The sequence below is a fragment of the Erithacus rubecula genome (genome assembly GCF_903797595.1).
Source record: "Erithacus rubecula genome assembly, chromosome: 14".
In the NCBI taxonomy this organism is placed as follows: domain Eukaryota; kingdom Metazoa; phylum Chordata; class Aves; order Passeriformes; family Muscicapidae; genus Erithacus; species Erithacus rubecula.
This window is the reverse complement of record NC_136666.1, coordinates 2,298,275-2,321,166: the sequence shown is the minus strand read 5'-3', so window position 1 is coordinate 2,321,166 and position 22,892 is coordinate 2,298,275. Positions and strand designations below refer to the sequence as shown.

The 22,892-nt window shown below is 42.7% G+C and overlaps 1 protein-coding gene across 7 annotated transcripts in view; it reads left to right on the top strand.

Moving 5' to 3' along the window:
- Positions 1-22,892, top strand: part of NEO1 (neogenin 1) — a 153,930-nt gene that overhangs the window by 71,536 nt on the left and 59,502 nt on the right. For all 7 annotated transcript variants that reach the window (XM_079318359.1, XM_079318356.1, XM_079318361.1 and 4 more), the window contains exon 5: positions 3,675-3,811. In XM_079318359.1, the coding sequence (XP_079174485.1) occupies positions 3,675-3,811 (137 nt within the window). The remainder of the gene's footprint in view (positions 1-3,674; positions 3,812-22,892) is intronic.

Here is a 22,892-nt window from a genome sequence, read left to right as displayed (position 1 = left end):
GGTTCATCTGGAACTAAACCACAGAAAGCACTTGGGCAATAACATTTTAATGTCTGTAAAGTCCAGCAAACTCTGCAGAAGGTTGCACTGTTAATTTTAGCAAAATTTCATGTAATTGAAAAATTCCTGCAGAAACATGGTTGTGCAGGTAATACTTTCCTACAGTGAGGGGATGACAGCTGAGGGCATTTGTGCCACATTCATTTCTGCTCTGCTGTCTGTGATTGTATGATCACATTCCTAATCAGGGTTTTCCTTAGTGCTTCCCACAAATGTGTGATATTGCCACTTTTTTTTTTTTGCAGGGTTCTGAGTGATTGGTACCAAGTGAATTACACTTGCCCAGCTCAGGAAAGGTTAAGAATAGCAGAGTAATTATGGAGATTTTTCTGTAGTAGATCCCACAAAATAATCTAATTTACTGTCTAATTTTATCTGCTGTACTTACTGAGACAGCAAATAGATTATAAGATGTTTTGGGAATAGTAATTTAAAAGAGGGAAAAAAACCCTAAACCTCAGGGTATAACTGACAGTTTGACTACAGTAAATTAATAAAGGCTCACTATATTTTGTGCTAATGAAACACAAAGAGCTGTGAGTGAGGCATCCAGAGTAGCTCAGTAATTGTATATTACAGGGGTGCAAGTGAAGGCTGTAAGGAATGCATACAAAAGGCTGGAATTTGATTTTCCTCTTCCCTGACATATGAGTGATCAATCTTTGTTGTTTTTAATGACACTTCAAATTGTGTTATCACTTTTATATTAAGCTGATTCTTTGTCTCCAGTGTTTGAAATCCGATTGCTTCACTCTTTTGTGAAAATGCTTCATTGTCCTTACAAAATTAAGATGTTTGGCTTTATTGCAAAAGGAGCTTTCCTTTAAGCCCAGGATTTCTCCATAGCTGATTCATACAGAGGGAATCACCAAGGAGTCTGGCAGATTAATTGTTTTCTTCCATTAAAATCCCCCTGAATCACCTATTAGGAAATTGAACTCAACTCTTGGTTTTCTGGAGGAAAATAATCAAAGGGAATATAAACATGGCTCATGTTGAGATGGCTGAACAGGAGAATTCCCATCAATATTCCAGTGCTACAAGTAGTTTGTGAGATCCTCTGGGACAAACTCAAGTGACAACAAAAAATAGTTTGTAATAGTTTTAGTAACATCTTAACTGCTGTTATAACTTTTCCAGAGGCTGGCAGTGGGAAAGGAACATCCTAAGGCACCTGTTATTTTTAGAGGGTAACAATGGATATCCTGGAAAAGGCATTATTGTCCTCAAAATGCCACAGATGTGCTGATGGCCTCGGATCATTCCTTCAGGATGTGACAGTGGCAGTTCCTGGGGCACAGCTCCTTCCCTGCTCCATGCCCTGCTGTCCCTGGCAGATCCAGCTCCCTGCTTTCACTCCAGCCCTCAGCACGTTCCCTGCTGCAAGAACAAAAAGTCAAAGCAGCTCTTTTACATAATAAAAGAAGGCAGAAAATTTCATGGATGGATCTGTCAAGGTCCAGGCTTGTCTTACTCCTGGTGTTTTTTCTTTAGGTCTGGTTTTAGTCTGAAGTACCATTCCCACGCAAGCCTGGGACATTTTTCCCAGCATTTGGGAAGCTGTTAATATGATTTTTCAAACTCATATCTTCACTCAAAGTTCCCTGCACTTCCTCCAATCCAGCCATTCTGTAATCCTGGTGTTTCTCGTGGGAACAGTATGGCTTTTCTTACAGAACACCTGGATAGGGACATCTCTTTGGATCTTTTTAAAATTTAATGCCAGTTATGGTTTTGTTTGCTCTGCTTTTAAATGTATTAACCAGAAATTTGATCAGCTGTTACAGTGGGATAATAAATCAATATTTATCTGATAAATAATAGTATGAGATAAGGCAAAATCTGTGTCCAAATAATTTACCTGTCCAAGGAGGTCAGGATTGGTTCTACTGGTGTGCAATTCTAGGAAAATTTCAAATGGAGAAAGCACCAAGGCTGCTTTTTGGCTATTCCATTGTCCATTCCAAATAGTGAACAAAAAATGCAGTTGTTGAAATGTTCATATATTGACAGAATTCAGTCCCTCCCTTGCCCAAACAAGCTACTGTTTGAAATGTCAGGCAGGAAGCCACAGAATTCTCTTCCCTTTCTCCCAGACTTTTGCTTTTCCAACTGCAAATAAGAATGACTTTGGGTCTGCATCCAGACACAACCTGTCCTGGCTTAAGGTTCTTGGCATCTTACTGGAAAATGTGTTTGGTATTTTATGTGGAAACTTGGAGTGTAGAAGGAACTTTTCCAAGTTGTGCACAGCTTTTATCAGGTGGAGGGCAGTGATGGCTGCAGTGGGAGGAGGATGTGGCTGGAATCTGAGGGTGCTGCATTGAGCAGGAAGTGCCACCTTTATCTGTCCCATTTAGCAGCAAAAGCAGATAGATTGTAAGGGCTGGGTTAGAAACCCTTCCCCACCCTTTGCAAGTCAGAAGGGGAAGTTCTGCACAGACCCTTTGTCACCTGATGAATCTGTATTTTGAATTTTTTTTAACCTGTATCTTTTTTTTAACCTGTATGTTCTGAAATATTTAATCTCAGAGATGGCTTACTTTTTCACAGAAATTCAATTCCTGTACATTGTATAATGTGCACTGCGGTCCTGGTGTTGTAAAGGAACAGCCTCTCCTGTTGTACTTCCCTCAGCTTTCCAAGCAGTCAGTCATTCCAGCTGGATCTGCAAAATGCCTTTTTAAAAAAAATATGTGATTACTATATCTCATTTTCTTCAGTTCTGGCTGCTCTTGATTAAATACCTTAGATCACATTTAATAAAGACCAAGTGAAGCTGCAAGTGCAAAAAGATGAGCTGCTCATGTGGAATTGATAGGGTTGAACTTAATTTTCAGTGTGGGATGTGATGGTGTAATTATAACTCCTCTGTGCTCCTCACTGGGGTGGTGCCCATGGCATGACTGTGTCCCTGTGTGTGCAGGTCTGGCCAGGACAGTCCCAGGGATCTGGGATGTGTCTGGCCATGTCCATGGTGTGATGTGTCTCCCTGTGTGTGCAGGTCTGGCCATGTCCATGGTGTGATGTGTCCCTGTGTGTGCAGGTCTGGCCATGTCCATGGTGTGATGTGTCCCTGTGTGTGCAGGTCTGGCCATGTCCATGGTGTGATGTGTCCCTGTGTGTGCAGGTCTGGCCATGTCCATGGTGTGATGTGTCTCCCTGTGTGTGCAGGTCTGGCCATGTCCATGGTGTGATGTGTCCCTGTGTGTGCAGGTCTGGCCATGTCCATGGTGTGATGTGTCCCTGTGTGTGCAGGTCTGGCCATGTCCATGGTGTGATGTGTCCCTGTGTGTGCAGGTCTGGCCAGGACAGCCCCAGGGATCTGGGCTGTGTCTGGGCCATGTCCATGCTGTGATGTGTCCCTGTGTGTGCAGGTCTGGCCAGGGGTGTCCCAGGGATCTGGGATGTGTCTGGCCATGTCCATGGTGTGATGTGTCCCTGTGTGTGCAGGTCTGGCCAGGGCAATCCTGCAGATCTGGGCTGTGTCTGGGCCATGTCCATGGTGTGATGTGTCCCTGTGTGTGCAGGTCTGGCCATGTCCATGGTGTGATGTGTCCCTGTGTGTGCAGGTCTGGCCATGTCCATGGTGTGATGTGTCCCTGTGTGTGCAGGTCTGGCCGGTTCCAGCTGCTCCCTGGGGGGACTCTGCAGATCCAGGATGTGTCTGAGGCTGATGCTGGGACCTTCACCTGCATTGCTGAGAGTGGCAACGACACCCTGGAGGCCCAGGCAGAGCTGACAGTGCAAGGTGGGTCAGAGACTTTATTTTCCACAGAGAACACTTCTCCAGATGACTAAATTCCAGGTTTATTCTGTGATCTGTTCTGTGCCCTGTTACAAACCAAGCCCCTTCCAGTACTGTTATAAATATTGTTACTCTGATTCATTATTCCAAATGCTTATATTTTCCTAAATAGCCAAATGAGCAATGTGCTTATTTAATACAACCTGATGATGCTTAAAAGCTGCTCTGCTTGCTGCTATAGTATTAAATGTGGTTGATGTCATATACTTGATGGCCAAGGTCACAGTGTGGCTTGATCCCATCTGAATGTCAACCTGTGGTACTGCAACCTGGTTATCTTTGGAAAGGACATCTCTAATGTATTTTTCATAATCCTTAAATATGTTGTTGTTTTCAATGAACTTGCAAGAAGATAAAAGCAGAGATATTTAGTAATATGCTGGTTTATTGTGTTTAACTGTTTTGCTTACTCTTGCAAGCTATTTTTACTAGAAAAAGCACTGAAATATTGATAATGTAGTTCTAAAAGCATCTTAGTAAGCATAAAAAAGTAAATAAAGCAGGCTGGGTAAGGAAAGAAAATAGACTTGGTAAGGAGTGGGGAAAAATTCAGGTAAAAGTTTTCCTTCCTTGCCTTTCTTATATTCCTTGAGGAAATTTTATTGATTGGACCCTAGTAGGGGTTTCCAGTTCTTTCTCTGGAGTTTCATGGCATATGAAGGGTTCTTACAAGAACTTAACTGACTTGGTTTACTGTGGACTATGGTGCTACAAAGTTGGTCTAAAAAGTCATTCTGAGGGGAAAAAATTATTCATGGGACATCCATAAATGAAGGGGTTTCTGACCAAAAGGAAGACTCAGTTTGGTCATGGAGAAAACTCCATGTTTTTCTTACCTTGTATCTTGGCCAAAAGAATACAGATTTGGTGCTCTGGCTTTGGAAATACCTCCAAGCTTGAGGCTTCAGAACACTTTATGGTGGCTTCAAACAGCTCACTGTGTGCTGTGTTTAATTCAGTTCCAGCCTCTCCATTTTACAGAATTGGTTTTATGGACAGTGACAGCAATTAATAACATTAATGATGTGATGCAATTAAGTAGGTCATGGGTAAAGCTGAGAGGAGCCTTAGTGCAGGACATCCAGCCAGGTCACCTGGGGATGAAAGTGAACTGGAGAAAACTCTTTTGCTCCTTATCTGAACCACTGGTAAAGGATTTCTTCATTTGAGTGTGAAGATTTAGAATGTGTTCTGCCAGACCTTCCATGGTAATTTTGTTATACACCTGTCACTGGAAAGAAAATCCTTTGTGCTCAAATATTAAAATATATTAAAGATTCTATGGAGTGCATTTTGGGTAGTGACATTTCTGATTTTACTTCTTGGTTCTAATCTTAATTCTATTTTCCTTGAGAGGTCACTGTGGGGAGTAATTGTATTTCTGCATTACTGTAGTTTGGTGCAGGGTTGAATAGCCTGAATAACTGTTACCTGATCCCTGGATCATTTTCTTCTAGATTAAAGAAATTGTCATCTCTCCCCACCTAATAACAGCATGATTTTGCTTAATTTAAGTTCTTTCTGCCATTCTTGGAAATTAGCCTGTCAGCATTGCAGTCAAGAAATCCAATTTTTTAGGTACTAACTCCCTTCTGTATTTTTCTGCAGCTCTCCTTGAAGCCTGTTTTTTTCTAAGAGGTTTCACTCTGTACTGGGGGTTGTACTTTTGGTACCATTTCCAGTTGGAATAAGCAGTACCTTCAGTGCAGTTACTCAGATCCTATTGGTGACATTTAAGGATATCACCAGTTTCACATACCTGAAAATAGTTGAACTCCTGTATCATAAATAAAAGGTGCTAAAGGAGACTTCTATTGCCCTAATGTTTGGTTTAAAAAGTGATGGGATTTGTTTCCCTACATACATCACAGGAGGGCTGAATCAGGAAAATGACCTTTAACTCGACTAGAAAGGTACTAAAGAGTCCAGAAGAATTACACATAAATTTCTGTCCTCAGTCTCTTTTTCTGCATTGTGTATCTTGGAGTTAGTCAAGAACTTCCTTAACTTTGGAAGGAGTTTTTGGCTGCCCTGTTCCTGGAAGTGTTCAAGGCCAGGCTGGACAGGGCTTGGGGCTACCTGGGCTAGTGGAAGGTGTCCCTGTCCTTGGCAGTGGGTGGGTGTGATGACCTCTCAGGTCCCTCCCCACCCAAACCACTCAGTGCTTATATGTATGTGCAAATTGGAGATCTCATGGACCCACTGGTCACACACTGACCCTTTGTCTGGTAAACCTGAGAAGTGTTTTCATGTGGAAGAGAACAGAGCCTGTGGCTGAGAGAATCCCTAAAGCTGAATCCTGTCCACAACTGACACAGGGCTAAGCACTGAATGGATAAAATGTGTGTGCACCTTTGTACCCAGAATATCACAGAATATGGAAAAGGGACTTGATTTTTCTTGGGTGCTAAAGCTGGTGTCACCACAGTCCAAGCCAGGGCAGGACACTTCCCATGGTGGGGGCAAGAATTGGGTGCCTGAAAAGTCACCTCTCTCTTGGCTGTAGTGACACTGCTCTCCCCTCACTGTGGGTGCAGGTTATTTACAGCACCTGTAATGAATTGACTGCACTGGAAAAATTTGTTTTGCTCACCCCAGCCATGAAAGAATCTGTAGCATTTCCCTCAGATAAGAGTGGGAAGTGATGACAGCAGAGATGGGGAAACAGGTAGTTACTGTATTTAATCTGCTCAGCTTGGAAGAGCCAGAGTGGCAGTTAAATACTGGGAAGGTCATAAGTTCAGCCTTCATCTGGGCAATATATCAAATTTATGGCTGTGCCCAGTGCCCTGGGAGTTTGTGCAGGGGCTGGGTCTGAGTGAGGTCAACACAGGGGCTTCCTGTGGCCTGCCTTGGTGCTGGGGTGGGGACCAGCAGTTTGGGGGGACTTTCTCTCACTGTTGAAATATTTACTGCAGTTAATAGTGAACCAGAAAGCCATAAACAAAAAAAAAATTTCCATTTTCATTCTCCTATAAAATTGATATGGCAGGCTCTCAAATAAATAAATAAATCCCTGTGTTTGTGGGAGAAGAGTGAGAATTACTCTTTGCTGTTGTTTGTTACTACCTTTCAGTGAGGTTTTGGAATAGCAGAAAGTCAACTGAGTTGTCTTGGACAGCATTCAGTGTTTGATATTGTGTCTCTAGTATTGTGCATTAAATGTCTCACTGTGATAATGTAGCTAAACTCAGAAATAAAACAAGAGATGCATCATTTGGGGTATCTGTAATGATAAATCAGAGATTGCATGTGGCAATTGGCTCCTCATGGCCTTGTTCATACTGCCAGAGCAAATTGTATGGAAAAATCCAAATGCAGAATTGTTTTGATGGAATTGTCCACTTTGTGCTTTAGAAGGAAATGCTGGAAATATTTTCAGTAGAACTGACAAGGCTTACAGCAATGGCAAAGCCTTATTCTAGCAGAAAATAAATATTTTGGAGTGGTGGTCCTGCAGTGTCAGGCAGCAGTGATTTCTGTATTCTGGGGAGGGTTGGCAGGATTGCCTCACCTTGATTTTCCTGTTGCCTTTGCTCTTGCTGGGATGGAGTCTCTTGGATTAGTTATGGCAGGTAATCATTTTAAGTTTTTAATTGAATATTTTGGCTTAAAAGCTAGTTGTGATTATACATTGATCAACATAGGAATTGTTATTAAAATAAAAAGAGGATGTGCCAGGATGTGTGAGGCAAGTGAAGACTTTAAAACAAAACCAGGACAGCTGCAGAAGGAAGAACCTGAATGTGAAGAGCCCTGGGCTTGTCCAGGGTTCTCTGGGGCAGCTGCTTTGATAAAAGCTGATGCCATCCTGCCCCAGAAATTGTAGCTGTTTGCAAAGCACATTAAATCCTGCAGCAGCAGAGTAATATGTCTGGGTAACTCTTATTTTGCATTAAGCTTTCATTATTATTGGAAACAATTCCAGGGAAGAAACTTGAACCATCACTGAAAATTGCTCAGACCTTTCTCATACGTTCTAGATGATCTTCATTGATTTCCCTCTCTAATTAAGCTCAGTGCTGCATTTGATAATGGGCTGCTTCTCAATTAGAGATTCAGGAGATGCTGCATGAACCTGAACCTGTCAAAGGCTCACGTGGGGGACAAAGTATTGTCCTTTCTGAGGGTCTCAGAATGTGCTGCTTGAGGAAGCTCTTGGAAGTAAAAACACCTTGATTTCACAGGAGTTATTTCTTGTCCTGAAACTGTAATGAGTAATTAGTGATCTTTTTTCTGCAGCAGTGCAAACAAGGGCAGTGAGTCCAGGAGTCTGGTGTGGGAAAGGTGGATGAGCTGAACTCCCTGGAATTTGGGTCTCTACCACTGCACTTCACAATTTGCCTGAAAAGGATTTCTGAAAGTCCTCACTGTTGCTCCTTAGTGAAGTTTAATGTGGATGGAGTTCACAGTTCACTTGTTAATTCAACTAACTGGGAATTTTTGCCTCTCACATTTGTATTCAAGGCAGGTGTTGCTGGTGGAAAACTTATAAACAGATATTCAGGTACATGGGAGAGGAAGGACAGGGGAGTGTTATTTTAAGGCTACCTCACTTGTTCACATTATATCTGGACACCAGAAAGGAGAGGTGTAATTTTTAATACTGAAGGTAAGCTTTCCCAAAATGTTCTTTGCATCTTGCAAAAGTCCCACTCTTGTGTTTAGCACTGTCATCTGGTTTCTGTTCCATGGGCTTTGGGCTCAGCAGAACCTCTGCTTTTCCTGCTCAGTGTCTGAATCTTGTTCTGTAGCTGGACTGTTGTAAGTTTGCAGGTTTTTTGGTCTCTTGATGTTTTTCTAAGACCAGGAGGAACATTTGTCCAGCCCTTGACACATGGAAGAGAGCTTGCCATGGTTCTCAGTAGGGGCACCAACATTTGTTTTCTTCAGCTGTATTTCCAAAAGTCACTAATGAGCTTTGCTGGAATTTAAAGGAGGATTCTCTGGTAGCAGTGCAGATGTTTAACATTCTGTGGTGGTGTCAGAGAACAGTGTTGTGGGAGAGAGTCTCTTTTCCAAAGACCTGACAACATTTTGTCATGAAGTTCTTGTAATGAAACATCTGGAATTCCCTGGACAGTCTTATTATATCTGGGAAAATTGTGTTACAGAGGTGCTGCAGAGCTTTCAAATGGATTTCTGTGGTGCTGAAAAAACAGTTGCAAAACAGCCCCCAAATGGGCAGGGGTTCATGAGGACAGGGATGAGATCCTTGGGATGGGTGTCCATAATGGAATGGTGTGTTTGGGAGGAGAGATCCAGAGCTGTGCATGCCAAGGAGATGAGATACACGTGAAATTAAAAAAAAAAAAAACCCTCTTTGTGAAATATATATATATATAAAACCCATTAAGAAAGACAAAACCAAATGATCAGTAACCCATAGAATTTGCACAAATGGTTTTCCTTGTAAATGTTCTTGAGGAATCCTTGGGGATAATAAAAATGTTACTAAATTAAGCAGCAGTGTCTTAAATATCTACAGTGTAGAAACTGATATTGAACTGAGGGAATTGTAAAGGCTGGTTTCTCTTTCAGACAGCGTTTCTAATAAATGAGGATCATGTTAACAGGGGTTTGAACCAGCTGCTGCTTTAGGAACAGAAATCCTTTTTCCCCAAAATGGCTTTTAAAACAGCAAGCTGAGGTTGTGTCTTTGGCCTAAACAGGGAGTTACAGAATTTTTTTTACCCAAGATTTATATTTAGGGGTGGGGTTTCTTTGGTCTCCAAAGTAAAAATGTGCTTTTTCGTTTGGTGCAGGCTTTGCCTAGCACAGGGTTTACTCTTCTTGCAGTGTGGTTTTCATACAATGCTGTAGGAAAGGTAAACCTTGCTGGCTCCCAGTCCCAAGTGTTCTTGGGTGCTTTTAAGGATTCAAGGATGCAGTAGATGTATGTACTAGAGATAAGCCATAGGAGTTTTAATGCTGCTTTTATTCCCCATCAAAAGGAGATGACAGGATTTCAATTGCAAACTAAAAGCAGGAAGGTTCAGTAGTAATTTTTAAGTTGCACATGCCAGAGACTTCCAGGAAATGTGAATGTGTGAACTAAGCTCATTAAAATGCCTTTTGCCTCCAACTGAGACTTTTTTTGTAGGAGTTGTGCCCTAAATGGTGAATACTTCTCTGTGCATCAGGGTCATCCTTCTATTTTATTTGGTTGAATCAAGCTTCAACTTTAATTTTCGATTTTATGGGACTTAATTTTGTTTTATTTCAGCAGAAAATTTTGTGCTATTTTCACACCACCAAATTTCATAATGAAAACTGAGGGTCATGTTAAAGTGGAAATGCTGAGGAGCACCACACATCAATCAGTCTTGAGAGAGAGCCCATACCATAAAGTGAACATAGACTTTTTTTCAAGTTAATTTTTTATGATGGTAAAGCTGACTCTCATCCAGCAGATAATTGATTTCTCTAATGGGAGCCAGATTATTGCCATTACTGGATGTCTCATTATCCAAACTCTAGTCCTTGGCAGGGAAGTTTCTCCCAAAGTTGCAGAGATGAAACAATCCAGTAATTTGTGGGAAGGAGGAGGGCTTTTATCTGTGGTGGCTGATTCCCTACACAGTCTTGCAGTTAATTAGTTTGTCTTCGTGAGAAGAATAATTTAAAGGGAAACCACGGTGGAGTTTGGGTTCCTGGAGTAAACAGGGTTTGGTTATGATGCCAGTGAAAGTTAAACACTGTGTTCTGGAGGAGATGGGAAGCCTTGGAGGCAGCTGTGAGCTGCCTAATAAAGATGTTTTTGAAGGTGCTCTCTCCATAGGGGTGCTGGGGACAGGCCTGGAGGGAAATGGGAGCAGGATCCAAGATACTCACAAAAGGAAACCAGGCTCAAAGCAGGCTGCTTAATGGTTAATGAAGGGCAAGTTATTTTTGTATTGAATATTTTTCTAACCATTTCCAAATTCTGGCAGCTCTGCTGGTTTTGTTTGTTTTCAAGTGCTGACTCAAAGGTTGCAGCTATGATGTTTCCTTTTTCACATCCTTAGGAGCTTAAATATAGTCTCAGTGTAAAATGGAACAAAGCACTTTGCAGGTGAGGATACAAATTGCTGAACTGTGGTAGCTCACAGCACCCTGTGCTCTGCAAGTGCCACTCCTCAGGTTGGGTGTCTCTCACATCAGATGGTTTTAGCTTTGGTAAAACACTTGGTTCTGTGAAGACAATTTGAATAAAAGGGGGTTTGTGCTCATGCTGAGTTACAACACTAGGAAGGCCCCCTGGAACCTCCCCATCACTGATAGCTTAATGTAGGAATTCTCAGGATTTCTCTTTGTGTTGCCTGCAGTGGGTGTAGCCATGCAAGTTGCAAAACCTTCCCAAAAGTGCTGCTTGTCTGTCCTGAGCTGGATCAGCAAGCACAAGGAGTTGTCCTTAGGCAGGACAATGTGTTTTTTCCATAGAATTGTAGCAGAGTGGAATGGGACTTGAAGGAGATGCAACAGTTTTGGCAGTCTTTGGAAATAATTCTGCTTGTGTTCTGTACTGTTTTGGAGCTCAAACTTCTGCTCTTTGTTTATCCTGGTGGAGTAATGTCCATGAGAGAGCCTGGGAAGCACAGGGCAGTCAGTGCCACCTCAGTGCCCAGCAGGGTCATGGAACAGATCCTGCTGGAAACTGCAGTAACAGGAGAAATGAGGAGGTGAGTGAGGAAAGAGCAGCAGAATCATCTACCTGGGCTTGTGCAAAGCATGAGACCTGTCCTGGGTGATCCCAGTCTCTGGAGAGCCATGGCTTTGGTGGATGTGCCCCTGGATGAGTGAGGAATTGTGGCAGCAGCTTCCCTGTGAGGGTGGGAGCTGTGGCTGCCCCAAGGCTGGCCAGGGCTCTGAGGGCTTGGAATGAGCCCCTTCCCCATGGCTCTGGGACAGGGATGGAGCTGGGGTTGCCCAAGAAGCTTTGTGCACAGGGAAGAACAAAAGAGGCTGAAGCAGAACTTAAAATGCATCACTTTTCTGAACTGAAAGTCTCTTTTGAGCTGAGTTTATAGCAGCTCACAACTCTGAGTCAGGGCTGCAGAACAAACATTTCACTAAATTCTAATGATTTACTATGAGCTGTGTGCCATGCTTTGGGGAGAATCTTTAAAATATAATTTTGCCTTTCCCCTTTGGGCAAATAATTTTTCTTCAGCTTTTCCAGTATATGTATAATTAATAACTTTGTTTACTGACAATGTCAACACTAACATATCTCTGATTTATAGTCTTTATCTTTTGCCTGTTTCCTGTAGCACATCCTAAGATGCCACATAGAGAAGAAACTGTATTTTAGGAAGGTGCTTCCAGTGGGAAGACAATAGATAAATAAGAGTTTGTGACCACCATCCTGTTATGTTCTGTTGGCTGTAGAAGAAACCATAAGGCTCAAATCACTATGCTCTAAATAATTAGCTGAAACTTTGCTTTGCTCTGGGAATTTGTGTGGAGTGGGAAGGGAAAAGAGCCACTGGAGGCTTTGTGGGGCTGGGGAGGAGTTCAGTAAGATTTCTGGGGCTGGAGCAGCTGTGGGCTCTGCCCTTGGCACTGCCTGTGCTCTTGCTCCCAGTCACACAATCTGCACAGTGCATGCTTCTTGCTCTGCTAATTTGCCTAAACCATCATTAGTGTGATTAACCATTAGAGGAGTGATTTCAGAGCTCCTGATCTCCCTGCTGCTGCTGAGGATTGCAGCTGGAATGGTCCAGGCAGACACCTGGGGGGTTGTGAGCAGGAGAAGAGAGGGTTTGTTAACTCCTGTCAAATTCCCCTGGGTGTGAGCAAGGAAAAAAAACTTTTATGGAGCCTCCAGAGGGTTTCCATGCACTGCTGGTGCTGTTACCAGAGCTCTGCATCCTCACATCCACCACAATGATGTTAAATCAGCACTTTGAATACTTGGGTAGAAGACTGTGGATTCAATATTAAGCTGGTTCTCTTGGAAAAATGGAACTTGACTTCTTTGGTTTCACATGGGATTGTAATTGTTGATTGCTGTTTTCCAAGGAAAAGAGAAACTTCTTTGAAGTGCAGGGAAAATATTAGGGATTAGAGGGAATTATTTGAATTTTGGATGTGGCATTTGGGGCTGTGGTTTAGTGATTGGAAGAGCATCTTTCCCTTGTAGGGATCCACTGCTGTACCACCTTGCTAAAAATACTGTTCTAATATAGTCTTTTAGAATTATTGACCTGTGGTTTTATCAGGAGGCTCCTTTGCCTCTGTTAAAGTAGTCACTTTAATATACTAATGTGAAATGTGAGTACTGGAGACTTAGAATTTCCTAATCTATTAACTGTTACTAATTTGTAGTTTAAATGTGTGAATGCTCTGCAGCCTGTTTCTCTTTGAGAGAAAAATTCTTTTCTAGAACATCACAAACTTGAAAAATGAAAAACTTCCTTGGATTTGAGGTGTGCACCTGATCCATAATACCTGTCTCAATTTCTTTACTTTAAGCAACCCAAATTAGTGGATTTTATTTAAGAAGAAACAGTGTTACTGGGATCTGTGCTTTCCTAATTCCCATTCTGAATTCCTGCTGCTATCACTGGGCCATGTGAAGATTAAAAAATGTAGAAGGGAGATGAGGATCTCTTGGTAAAGGGCCCCCAGAGCTGTTGCATGGTGACACCCAGGCAGGGCACAGCAGCTGCAGGACCCTGTTCTGACAGTTCTGACAGTGTCCACAGGCAGATGCTGAGGAGATTGAAGAAAAGGCTGAGCACAGTTGTTATTTCCCCTGAGTCATCTCTTGTTCTGCAGGCAGATTGGAATTTCCTCAGTGGTTTCTCTATTATTTATCAATCCCACATAGGTTTCTTTTTTATGATTCCATTTTCCTCTCCCACTCCTCCATGTAAACATCTTGTGTTCCCCTCATCCCATGGCTCTGAGGAGAACAGCACCTTTTTTCTTTGTTTTGTGCCAATCTGTTAAATGTATTTGGTTTTTCTTTCCCCAGCTTTCATGGGGAAGGCTGATCCAGTCCTCCCTTATTCCTGCACTATGCCAGGCATGTTTATCTGGGCCTTTATTCAATCCTTTGAGTTGTTTCTTTTCAGGCTGTAGGGTCTTGTTTGCTCCTTCCTTACATGGAGCTATTATTGAAGTGGGTTGTAATTAAGGTTATTTTTGGGATTTGTAAATTAGAAGGGACTTTGATGTGAAGATGGGCCTGCATTCACTGAGCTGGAAAGGAATTGGAATTGATGTGTAAATTCAGCCTACAGAATTTGTGTCATTACAAGAAAAATCATGGAAAAGCAGTAACTCTCTCTATTTTCTTTTGAACTTGATCAGGAAATAGCTATTTTTTTTCTAGTGCCAGGATGTGCCTGGATCTGTCAGATGCTATTGGTGAACATGAGAGGGGCTTAGTCGTTCCTATAAATTATTTTTACTGTTCCCAGCTCTAGTTTGTCTTTTCCCAAAATGATCTGGGGCAATCTGTATTCACTGAACAAACAGCTTAATATTTCAAATGATCCAAAAATGTGTGTCCTTCCTGGCTTTTGGAGCTCCTCAGTCTGCAGCACACAAATGAAACCCCCACTGTGAGGGCTGCACTGGGAAATATTCAAAGATATGGGATGTCAAGGCTTGCTGTCTCTAATTTGTCACACCCTCTTTCCCCTTCTTATGGGATGGAATTAGGAAATTCTTAAATGTGTGTTCTCCTGCTGTTTCTCCCCAGGATCTCACTGCCTTGTGCACTGCACAAACTTCACAGTGCTACTTGATTGAGAAAATATTCAATATTTGATATTTTTCCTTATTCAGGGGATAGTTCCATGGTTTATTTATAATACTCTGTTGAAATCCATATTTATTCCTGTTTTGGTATTCAGCTCCATGGCACCTGAATCATTCATAACTACTAATGAATGTATTTTTGCTCTCTGCTGAAATGAAGTGGCATTGAATCCATTTAAAAAATTGACTGGGACAGAGAAAAATTAAGAGGAAATGTATCCAGCTGTTTTAGTGCCCAGTATGAGACACTTCAGCATTGATTTTTCAGAATATACATCCCATAATCTGTCCCTGCAGAAGGGGCTGATGGGCCACAGTCACCTCTCAAATACTGGATTTGCTCCACAAATGTCCACCCAGTCCCACCAGGGAGGAGGGGGCTGGGGAAGGGCCTGGGACCATTCATTCCCTGTTGATGGTGCCTTTTCCAGGCATCTCCCTGTCATCTTAGACAAAGTCAAGTTTTGGTATTATTATTTTTTAATCTTCAAAATTATTTGAACAACTGCAAATTTAGGATTTGAGGTTTTGAAAGACTCAAGGAAGAAAATAACAGTGTGCCATATTCTCAATTTGTCCAGTTACAAAGCACTTCTTAGCAAGGTGTTTGGGTGTCATTCCAGGTGAAGGGAGAACTCAACCCTATATCCACCATGTATATCCAGAATAAACATCCCTAAATCCTGAAGTAACATTTTATTGTTCACAGTGATTGCTGCAGATCCTTCTACTAAATAGTCCCAGGGTAGCTGGAGGATCCCTGCTGGGCAGTGTGGTGGGAACTGGGATTGAGGACTTTGCCTGGAAATAGCTGGAAATGGGAAACAAGGCCCCAAAGTCTTTAGGTCTCATCATGCTCAGGACTGTCTGAGGCCTCTCCTCCAGCTCAGCTTTGTGTGGAAAATGAAGGCTCTGGAATTCAATAAAAATTTCATTGCCTTTGGCACTGCTGTAAGAAGTTTAAATTTTGATGAGCGTTCTTGTTATTCAGATGTTTCCATGGTACTTGGAGTAGATTCAGGGTCAAACAGGCGAGATTTCTCCTAGAAGGGCTGGGGAAGGAGAGCTTAGTAAAACAGAGAAATAATGAATGTAACAGTTTTACATTATTGATGCCTAGATTAAGGTTTTTACTTCTAAAGATCACCCGAGAAGTTACTTGGAAGGCTGGTTTGGAATGATAATCAGTAATACCCTCTGATAAGCACTGAGTGAGATCTGCTTTAGTTTATTACAGTTGATAAGCTTTTCCATGTCATCTGGTTATCTCATTTCCATACAGAAATTGTGTATTCTGTTCTTTGTCTGATGTCCTCCTTAGTTGGGGAGTTCACCCAGTTCTCCAGGTTCACTCAGCAGCAGGTAAATCCCAGCCTGTGCCTCCACAGGTTTTTGGAGATGTCCTTCCACAGGGGGTGGGCTCAGTCTGAACAAGAAGGAAATAAATCTTTGGTGTTTTTGGTCATGGAGGAGTTTTACTGAGAGCACTGGAGGGGAGGTGGCAAGTGCAGAAGGTGTTGAGGCCAAAACTCTCCCATAAGGAAACAGGGATCTGTAAATTTGTACATCTTCATTCCACAGGTGGTCTGAGTTTGCACTTGTGTGTTCTCCTGTTGTGGGCAAAACACCACAATGGTAGGTTAGTGCAGGACAGACACTCACTGGTGGGGCCAAGTACTCTTGGGGCAGACCCACAGAACAGTTGGGGCTGGAAGGGATCTCTGGGGACCATGCAGTCCATCCAGGATTACCCAGGTGGGTTTGGGATGTCTCCAGACAGGGAGACTCCACACCTTCCTGGGCAGCTCTTCAGGTTCTGCCACCCTCATGGGAAGCAGCTCTTCCTCACACTGAGGTGCAATTTGGGATTTAATTTTTATGGCCATTACTTCTCATGCTGCTGCAGAATACCACTGAAAAGTGTTATGGATGCCCAAGATCAGTGAAAAGCTGCAAAGCTCAGTGTTTGATCCCTGCAGGGAATAGCTGAGGGAGCTCTGGCACATCTTCCCCTGAGCTCAGGGAGGGTGAGGATTCCATCATGTGCCCTGATCCCTGGCAGTGCTGTGGGTCAGAGCAGCACACACCTGATGTCTGTCATCCTGAGACAATAGGAGTTCCTTCTGCACTTCCTGCACCTCTGTGGGGGCCCAGGTGTGCCTGTCCCCCAGGAGCAGCCCTTCCATGGCACTTCAGGCAGAGGGGTGGTTTGTGTCTGTGTGGGCACAGAGCTTCCCTCACTCCTCTGTTCTGATGGAGCTCAGCACCATCGTGTCACTGAGGGTCCATCTCTGCCCAAACATCAATGCTCCCAACCCCACACCAGAGATAATGGCATTATAGTCATGGCAAACACAGAGAATCCAGCTCAAACCCCAAATTTATCAGGATGTTAGGACTGTAAACTGATGGCCATTCCAGGGTGGTGACATGCATCACCACCACCAGCATTTAGTTCAGTAGAAGGGGATCTGTGTAATAGAACTTAACCAAAAATAAAATAGTTTGAGGAAGGTTACAAAAAACACAAAGCAAAGGCACAGCCTTTAGAGGTTAAACAAACACTGGTCATGTGGTGTTTGTGTTCACAGTGAGCATCCAACACCAGTGAAAAGTTACCCTGCAAAGAGAAATACCCACCTCCAAACCTCAGAGATCTCCTAAGGACAAGGGATAGCAATTATTATTCTCTTGTTTATTTGCAAGTAAATTAATACAAAACTTTCATTTGCTAATAACATACAAATTTGTGATAGTTTTTTTCCAAGCCTGTCAGAGCTGGGACATCTGCCAGGGACAGCACAGGGTCAGCACATGATGGAGTGTGAGGAGAAAGGGATGAGAAGATGGCCTGAAGCAGAAAAGTGAATTCCTGCTGTCTGTGTTCTCTGTAAAATTGGAGACTTCTGTCTTAAATTGTATTTTATCATTTCAAACAGAGGGAGCTGGAGGGAGGCCATACCTGAACTTGCAGTGTTAGTAAAATCTATTTCAGAGCAAACCCCTGAAGTGAACAGTGAGGAATCATCAGGACCAGATGGTCTTCACTCCACATTTCTCAAGGAGCTGAAGTGTGAAATCCTGAGCTCCCAAGAGTGCTGTGTAACCTAGCACCTAAATCAGCAGACTGAAAAAAATCAGATTTGGTCAGTGTGATGTGAGGGTTTTAGAAGCCTTTTGGAGGAGATTTGGGGAACTATGGGTGAGTTAATTTGATGTCTGAACCTGTTAAAACAGCAAAAACTAAAATACAGTGTTGGTAATGGTTGAATCCATCCATGTGTATTTGTACACATGTACAAAAAGCCACACTTTGCTATGGAGAACCTTCTGTAGGATGTTGCTGCCCTTCCTTCCCAGAACCCTTCTGACAGTGTCAATCACTGAGAGCCTCAAACACTGGCACTGGGAGTCAGAGTGAAGTCCCTCCTGCAGGAAAAAGGAAAATCAACTCACTTAATAGGAAATTAGAGGGGAATAGGGTGTTGTTTTTATCAGTGGGGCTGAGTTTGCACTGCTCAGTGTGGAAAAGGGGATTTGGAGTGTTTTGATTTCTTTGGGGTTGTGGAAACAAATGGTGCTGGTGAAGAGCCTTGGGACCACTTTGTGATGTAAGGAACATCCAGTGGTTAAATGACAGTGGAGCTGAATGCACTGCACATGGATTACACAGGGAAATGCAGCTCTGCCAGGTTCTAAAATACAGCCATGGTCTCACCTGGGGCTTGGCACAGCTGTGAAATACTGAAGTGGGAAGATGCAGGTCTTTGGAAAGTGCAAGATCTTAAAAACCAAATGAAATGGTAGAAATTGCTGGGGAAGGAATAGGACCTGAGCAGAAAAATCATTAGGGGACTGTCTAAATCTTTGCTGGTCCTGGATGTCAGATGGGGTGAGCAGTTCTTGTTCCCTCCTCTCTTAAGCACAGCAAAGCTCTTGGGTGTAGTGAAACCAGAGCAGGTGTAGGATGTAACAGGGATCATGGAGTTGTGTGGGTGGGAAGGGACCTTAAATCTCATTCATTTCCATCCCCTGCCCTAGACTGGGACACCTTCCACTGTCCAGGATGCTCAGGGCTGTGTCCAGACCAGTTCTGTTCTGTAAATCACAAGTGCTTTGTGGGGAGAAGAGTGGAAAGAAATGCTTGTTTGTCCTCATTGGCAAGAACCAAGAGACATCCTGTGGCTGGCTGACTCCAAAACATGAAAAAGTTGGTTGATTTTCTCTGAAGGTATCTCATGGAGCTCATCCCTTTGAGCTTTAGGGCTGCTGAAGGCTCACCTGGAGCCAGAAAACAGCTTTTTAAAAGCAAAGTGTGACCAGGAACAGAAAACACAAAGGTCTTTCCTCTTTCTCAGGAAATCCCTTAGCTAGGGATTGCTCAATGCTGGGAGAATATCCAGAGATATTTTGCTTTTCTTCTGTTCCCTCCCAGACACCTGGCCTTGGCTGCCAAGTGTGCATGGGATAGAGATGTTAGTCCTGTGTCATTCCTCCTGCACAGGAATGATACATAAATAGAGATATATATACACACTAATTTCCTTTCTGCAGCACTGAGCATTTCTTTGTTAAGCTGCTATTTGAGGTGTCCAGTTCCCTGGCTGCATAATCCTGCCTTTGCTCAAATAACCAATTCCAGCTCTTCCATTTTTATCTTGGAGCCAATTTTCTGAATCATTGATCATTTTCATTGCTCTTTTGTAAATCAGAGTTCATGTTTTCCTTCAGATGTGGGGCTCCAGTATCAGAGTTGGTGGGGGTTTGGCTGTGTTGGGTGGAGGGGAGGGAGCTGCTGCCAGACTCCACATGGGAAGTTCTTCCATCCCATGTCCAGTTTGTGAGAAAATCCTTATTTCTCAGACCTTTGTCTGTGAACTTCAGTGCTATTACTTCCAATTCCATAAATCTACAATATATTATTTCTCCCTAAAAGCTCCCACATATGGTGAATTACAGCATGAGTTTTTTACTCTCTCTGATTGATCAATATAATTTCATTTTATATTTGTTCTGTACTATTCATGATTACCTGGTTTCTTGGTTGTTGTCCTAACATTGATATTGGGTTTTATTTTCTGCCTCTGGAATGTTTCTTTGAGGGCTGAAGCATGGATCATATTTAGCAATTTCTGAATGAAAGCTTTTGACTGTAGATGTGAAATAGTTGTTTTAATTCAGCCCTGCCCTTCTGCCACCACTGGAACCTGCTCTCCATGGAGCTGGGGTTGGCATTTGCCAAGGAAACTGTAAAGCTCTGAACAGCCCAAAGGAGCAAAACATGGGCCATCAGCTGCTCATTTGGGGCTGTTCCAGCTGCTGAGCAGATGTTAATGAGGTGATTGGAGAAGGCAAAGCAGGCCCCTCTCTCTGCCATGGCAGAGATTCCCACCAGTCAGGATGCCACAGGCACCTCTTCTCCCTAGGGCTGTAATTTTCTAAAACAACATAAACCATAACCATTTACTGTATAGAGAATGGCACTGCCACCAAAACTGTTCATGGTTTTGCTGCAAAAAAATTTGCTGTGGTAGTTTACATTTTTATAACCTTTTTGCTTCTTGGTGTGCTGGTTTTTGTACATTAATTTGGCACTTCTCTGCATTTCTCTAGAGGAACCGTTTTTGTCAGCTTGTGTTTGCTTCACACATTTTGTAGCTGCATATTAAGTGTGTTTTAAGGACATCACAACCATGCTCAGGGGCTGAGCCTACAACATAGTTTTGGAGTTTAACCTCTTTTTTTTAACAAGTATTATCCATATACTTCTGCTGTTTATTAAAGAAGAATGTAATGAATCCCCATTTTCATTTAAAGTGTAAATTTATTTTTTTTCAGGATATGTTTGAAGAAAACCAACTAATTTGTACAACTAACTCATGGAATTAAAAGATAATAATAAAAAAATTCTGCTGTCAAACAGCAACTCAAGCATTTTCTCTGTGTTGTTGGGGAGGGACAGGAGGGGATGGATTAACCAGGTGATGGTCATGTTGCATTTTGGTCCTTCTTAGAAACAACATTGCAGTTCTGAAAATTGCATTTAAATTTATAATGATTCTAATAGGATTTGAAGCATATCCTAATGGAATAGGTTGTTATCCCTGGAGGAGGAAATAAAATCCCTGTGGACCATTTCAGGCTGATATGAAATGGGCTTTATGGTAAAATGTCCATTTTAAATACTGCTGGTAATCCAGATTTGTAAGTGAAATGTAAGCTAGGGCTTATGCCCCCAGCATCCCTCAGAAATGGGTTATAAATGAAACTGGCCAGGAATGCTGGAGTCAGGATTATTTGAGATACACTGTGAAAATGTGGCTGCTCTGCTCAGCTTTGGGCTAGGGAGAAGCTTCTGGAATGAACAAATGCTTTTGTAAGGGATGGCTGAACACACACTCCATGTCTGCTTGCTCATGGACTAAAGGGTGGGAGGAAAGGGATGAGGAGGAGTGGCAGGAGCTGGGATTTCATTGGAAAACACACAACTAGTTCCTAGAGATCCAGGGCACTGAGGTGGTGGAGGAAGCAGCAGTGATGCTTCAGGGTTGTCCTGGACATTTCCAGGTGGAAATTCAGCCCTCTGGCTGCCTTAGGCTGTTACTGACATTCCTGTGCTCCTTCAGGAATAGTCCTGGAGGTTCCCAGAGCTGTGTTGGAGCCCTGTGGTCCAGTGGAAGGTACTGCTGGCACTGGATGGGTTTGAGGTCCCTTCCAGCCCATGCCAGTCACAGATCTGTGACTTGCCCTGCTCAGTGCTGTTCATTTTGGGTTTGTTGGATGCTGTGCTTGGGCCAGCAGCTGATTCATTAATGCTTTTTAGAAAGAGAATTAAGTATTTTTAAATGATCTTTACAACCTGGGTGTCTTTGTGTCCAGAGGAGACTGTTGCCATGCTCTTCCTGTACAGGAGAGCTACAGACCACTGGAATTCATTTCCATTTCCTTCTGATCACCTGTACATGTGGAATGGGATCCATGTCCAGCATCCATTTCTGTTTCTACATCACCTTAGGTGCAATTCCTGCTGCATGGCTGGAGTTCCTCAGCTCTTCCCATCCTTTCAGAGCTATTGGCTTAGAAAAACATTCTATTTTTCAAATATTTCACCATTATTGGGATGTAGCTTAGGAGTTTGAATCAACTACTGATGTAAGTTGGATTCGGGTTTTTTTCTTAATCTTTTGATCACTGTTGTGATCAAAATATTTTTTTTCAGTCTCCAAAAGAGTGGCTGGGCTCCCTGGGTGGTGTGAAATTCTGTTGAAGGATTTTTCATTTTCAGGAGTTGTTCTGTGCTGACACAAAGAGGGGGCTGGACTGCCAAGTTGTCTTTGAAGTTTAATTGTGTGTTTGGCAACAGAGCACACGATCTTCCCTTACAAATCTGGTTTTCTGTGGTAATTGACTTGTTTGCTCTCTGGTTATCAATTGAACTTCTCTACTACAAGCATCTGTACTTGCATTGTGTTAATGCTAAACATTGACATAGTTAAACCAAAAGAGTGTTTGAAAAGCATTTATTAATTCATTAACTGGGAGGTAATTGATAAAGTGAGCACTCCTTATGTTATTCTCCCTTTGTAAGCAGCTTGGCATTTGCTCCATGAGCCAGAAAAGCAAAGTCACTTTGGACAAATAGTGTATTTCAAATTCTTAATCTCCTGAATCAAAAGTAATTGAGAGTAGGTAGGATATTATCTGCTTCAGCTTCCATTTTTGTGTCAAAAAAATCCTGACTCTGATTCAAAATCGATGCCTCTTTTTGGATGATGTCCCACACTGGAGCAATATCAGTTGCCAAATATATTTGAGTTCTTTCCAGATGTCTTCATGAAGAGTTAAATGTTAGTGAAGAGTACAGAGTCAGAACTTTGCTGTGATGCAGTTTGGGCATTCAGCTCTTCCCTGTAGGGTGGGCAGGCCCTGGCACAGGTGCCCAGAGCAGCTGGAGCTGCCCCATCCCTGGCAGTGCCCAGGCCAGGCTGGGGGGGCTGGAGCACCCTGGGATAGTGGAAGGTGGGATGAAATGATCTTCCAGGAACTGGCCAGCCCAAGCCAGGCTGGGATTCCATTAGGGGTTTTTCACATAAGATTTGTGTTTCTGATGGTGCCTGTTACTGGCTTGTGTGTCTCTGTGTTCTTCTGGCCAAAATTAATGTGTGACAAAGGAATTAAAACTCACCTGTAACAAATGTTTTGTAAATGGAAGCATTGCACATTCATGGAAAAACAACTTTTCCAATTCCTGTATTCCCTTTTTTCAAGTGTG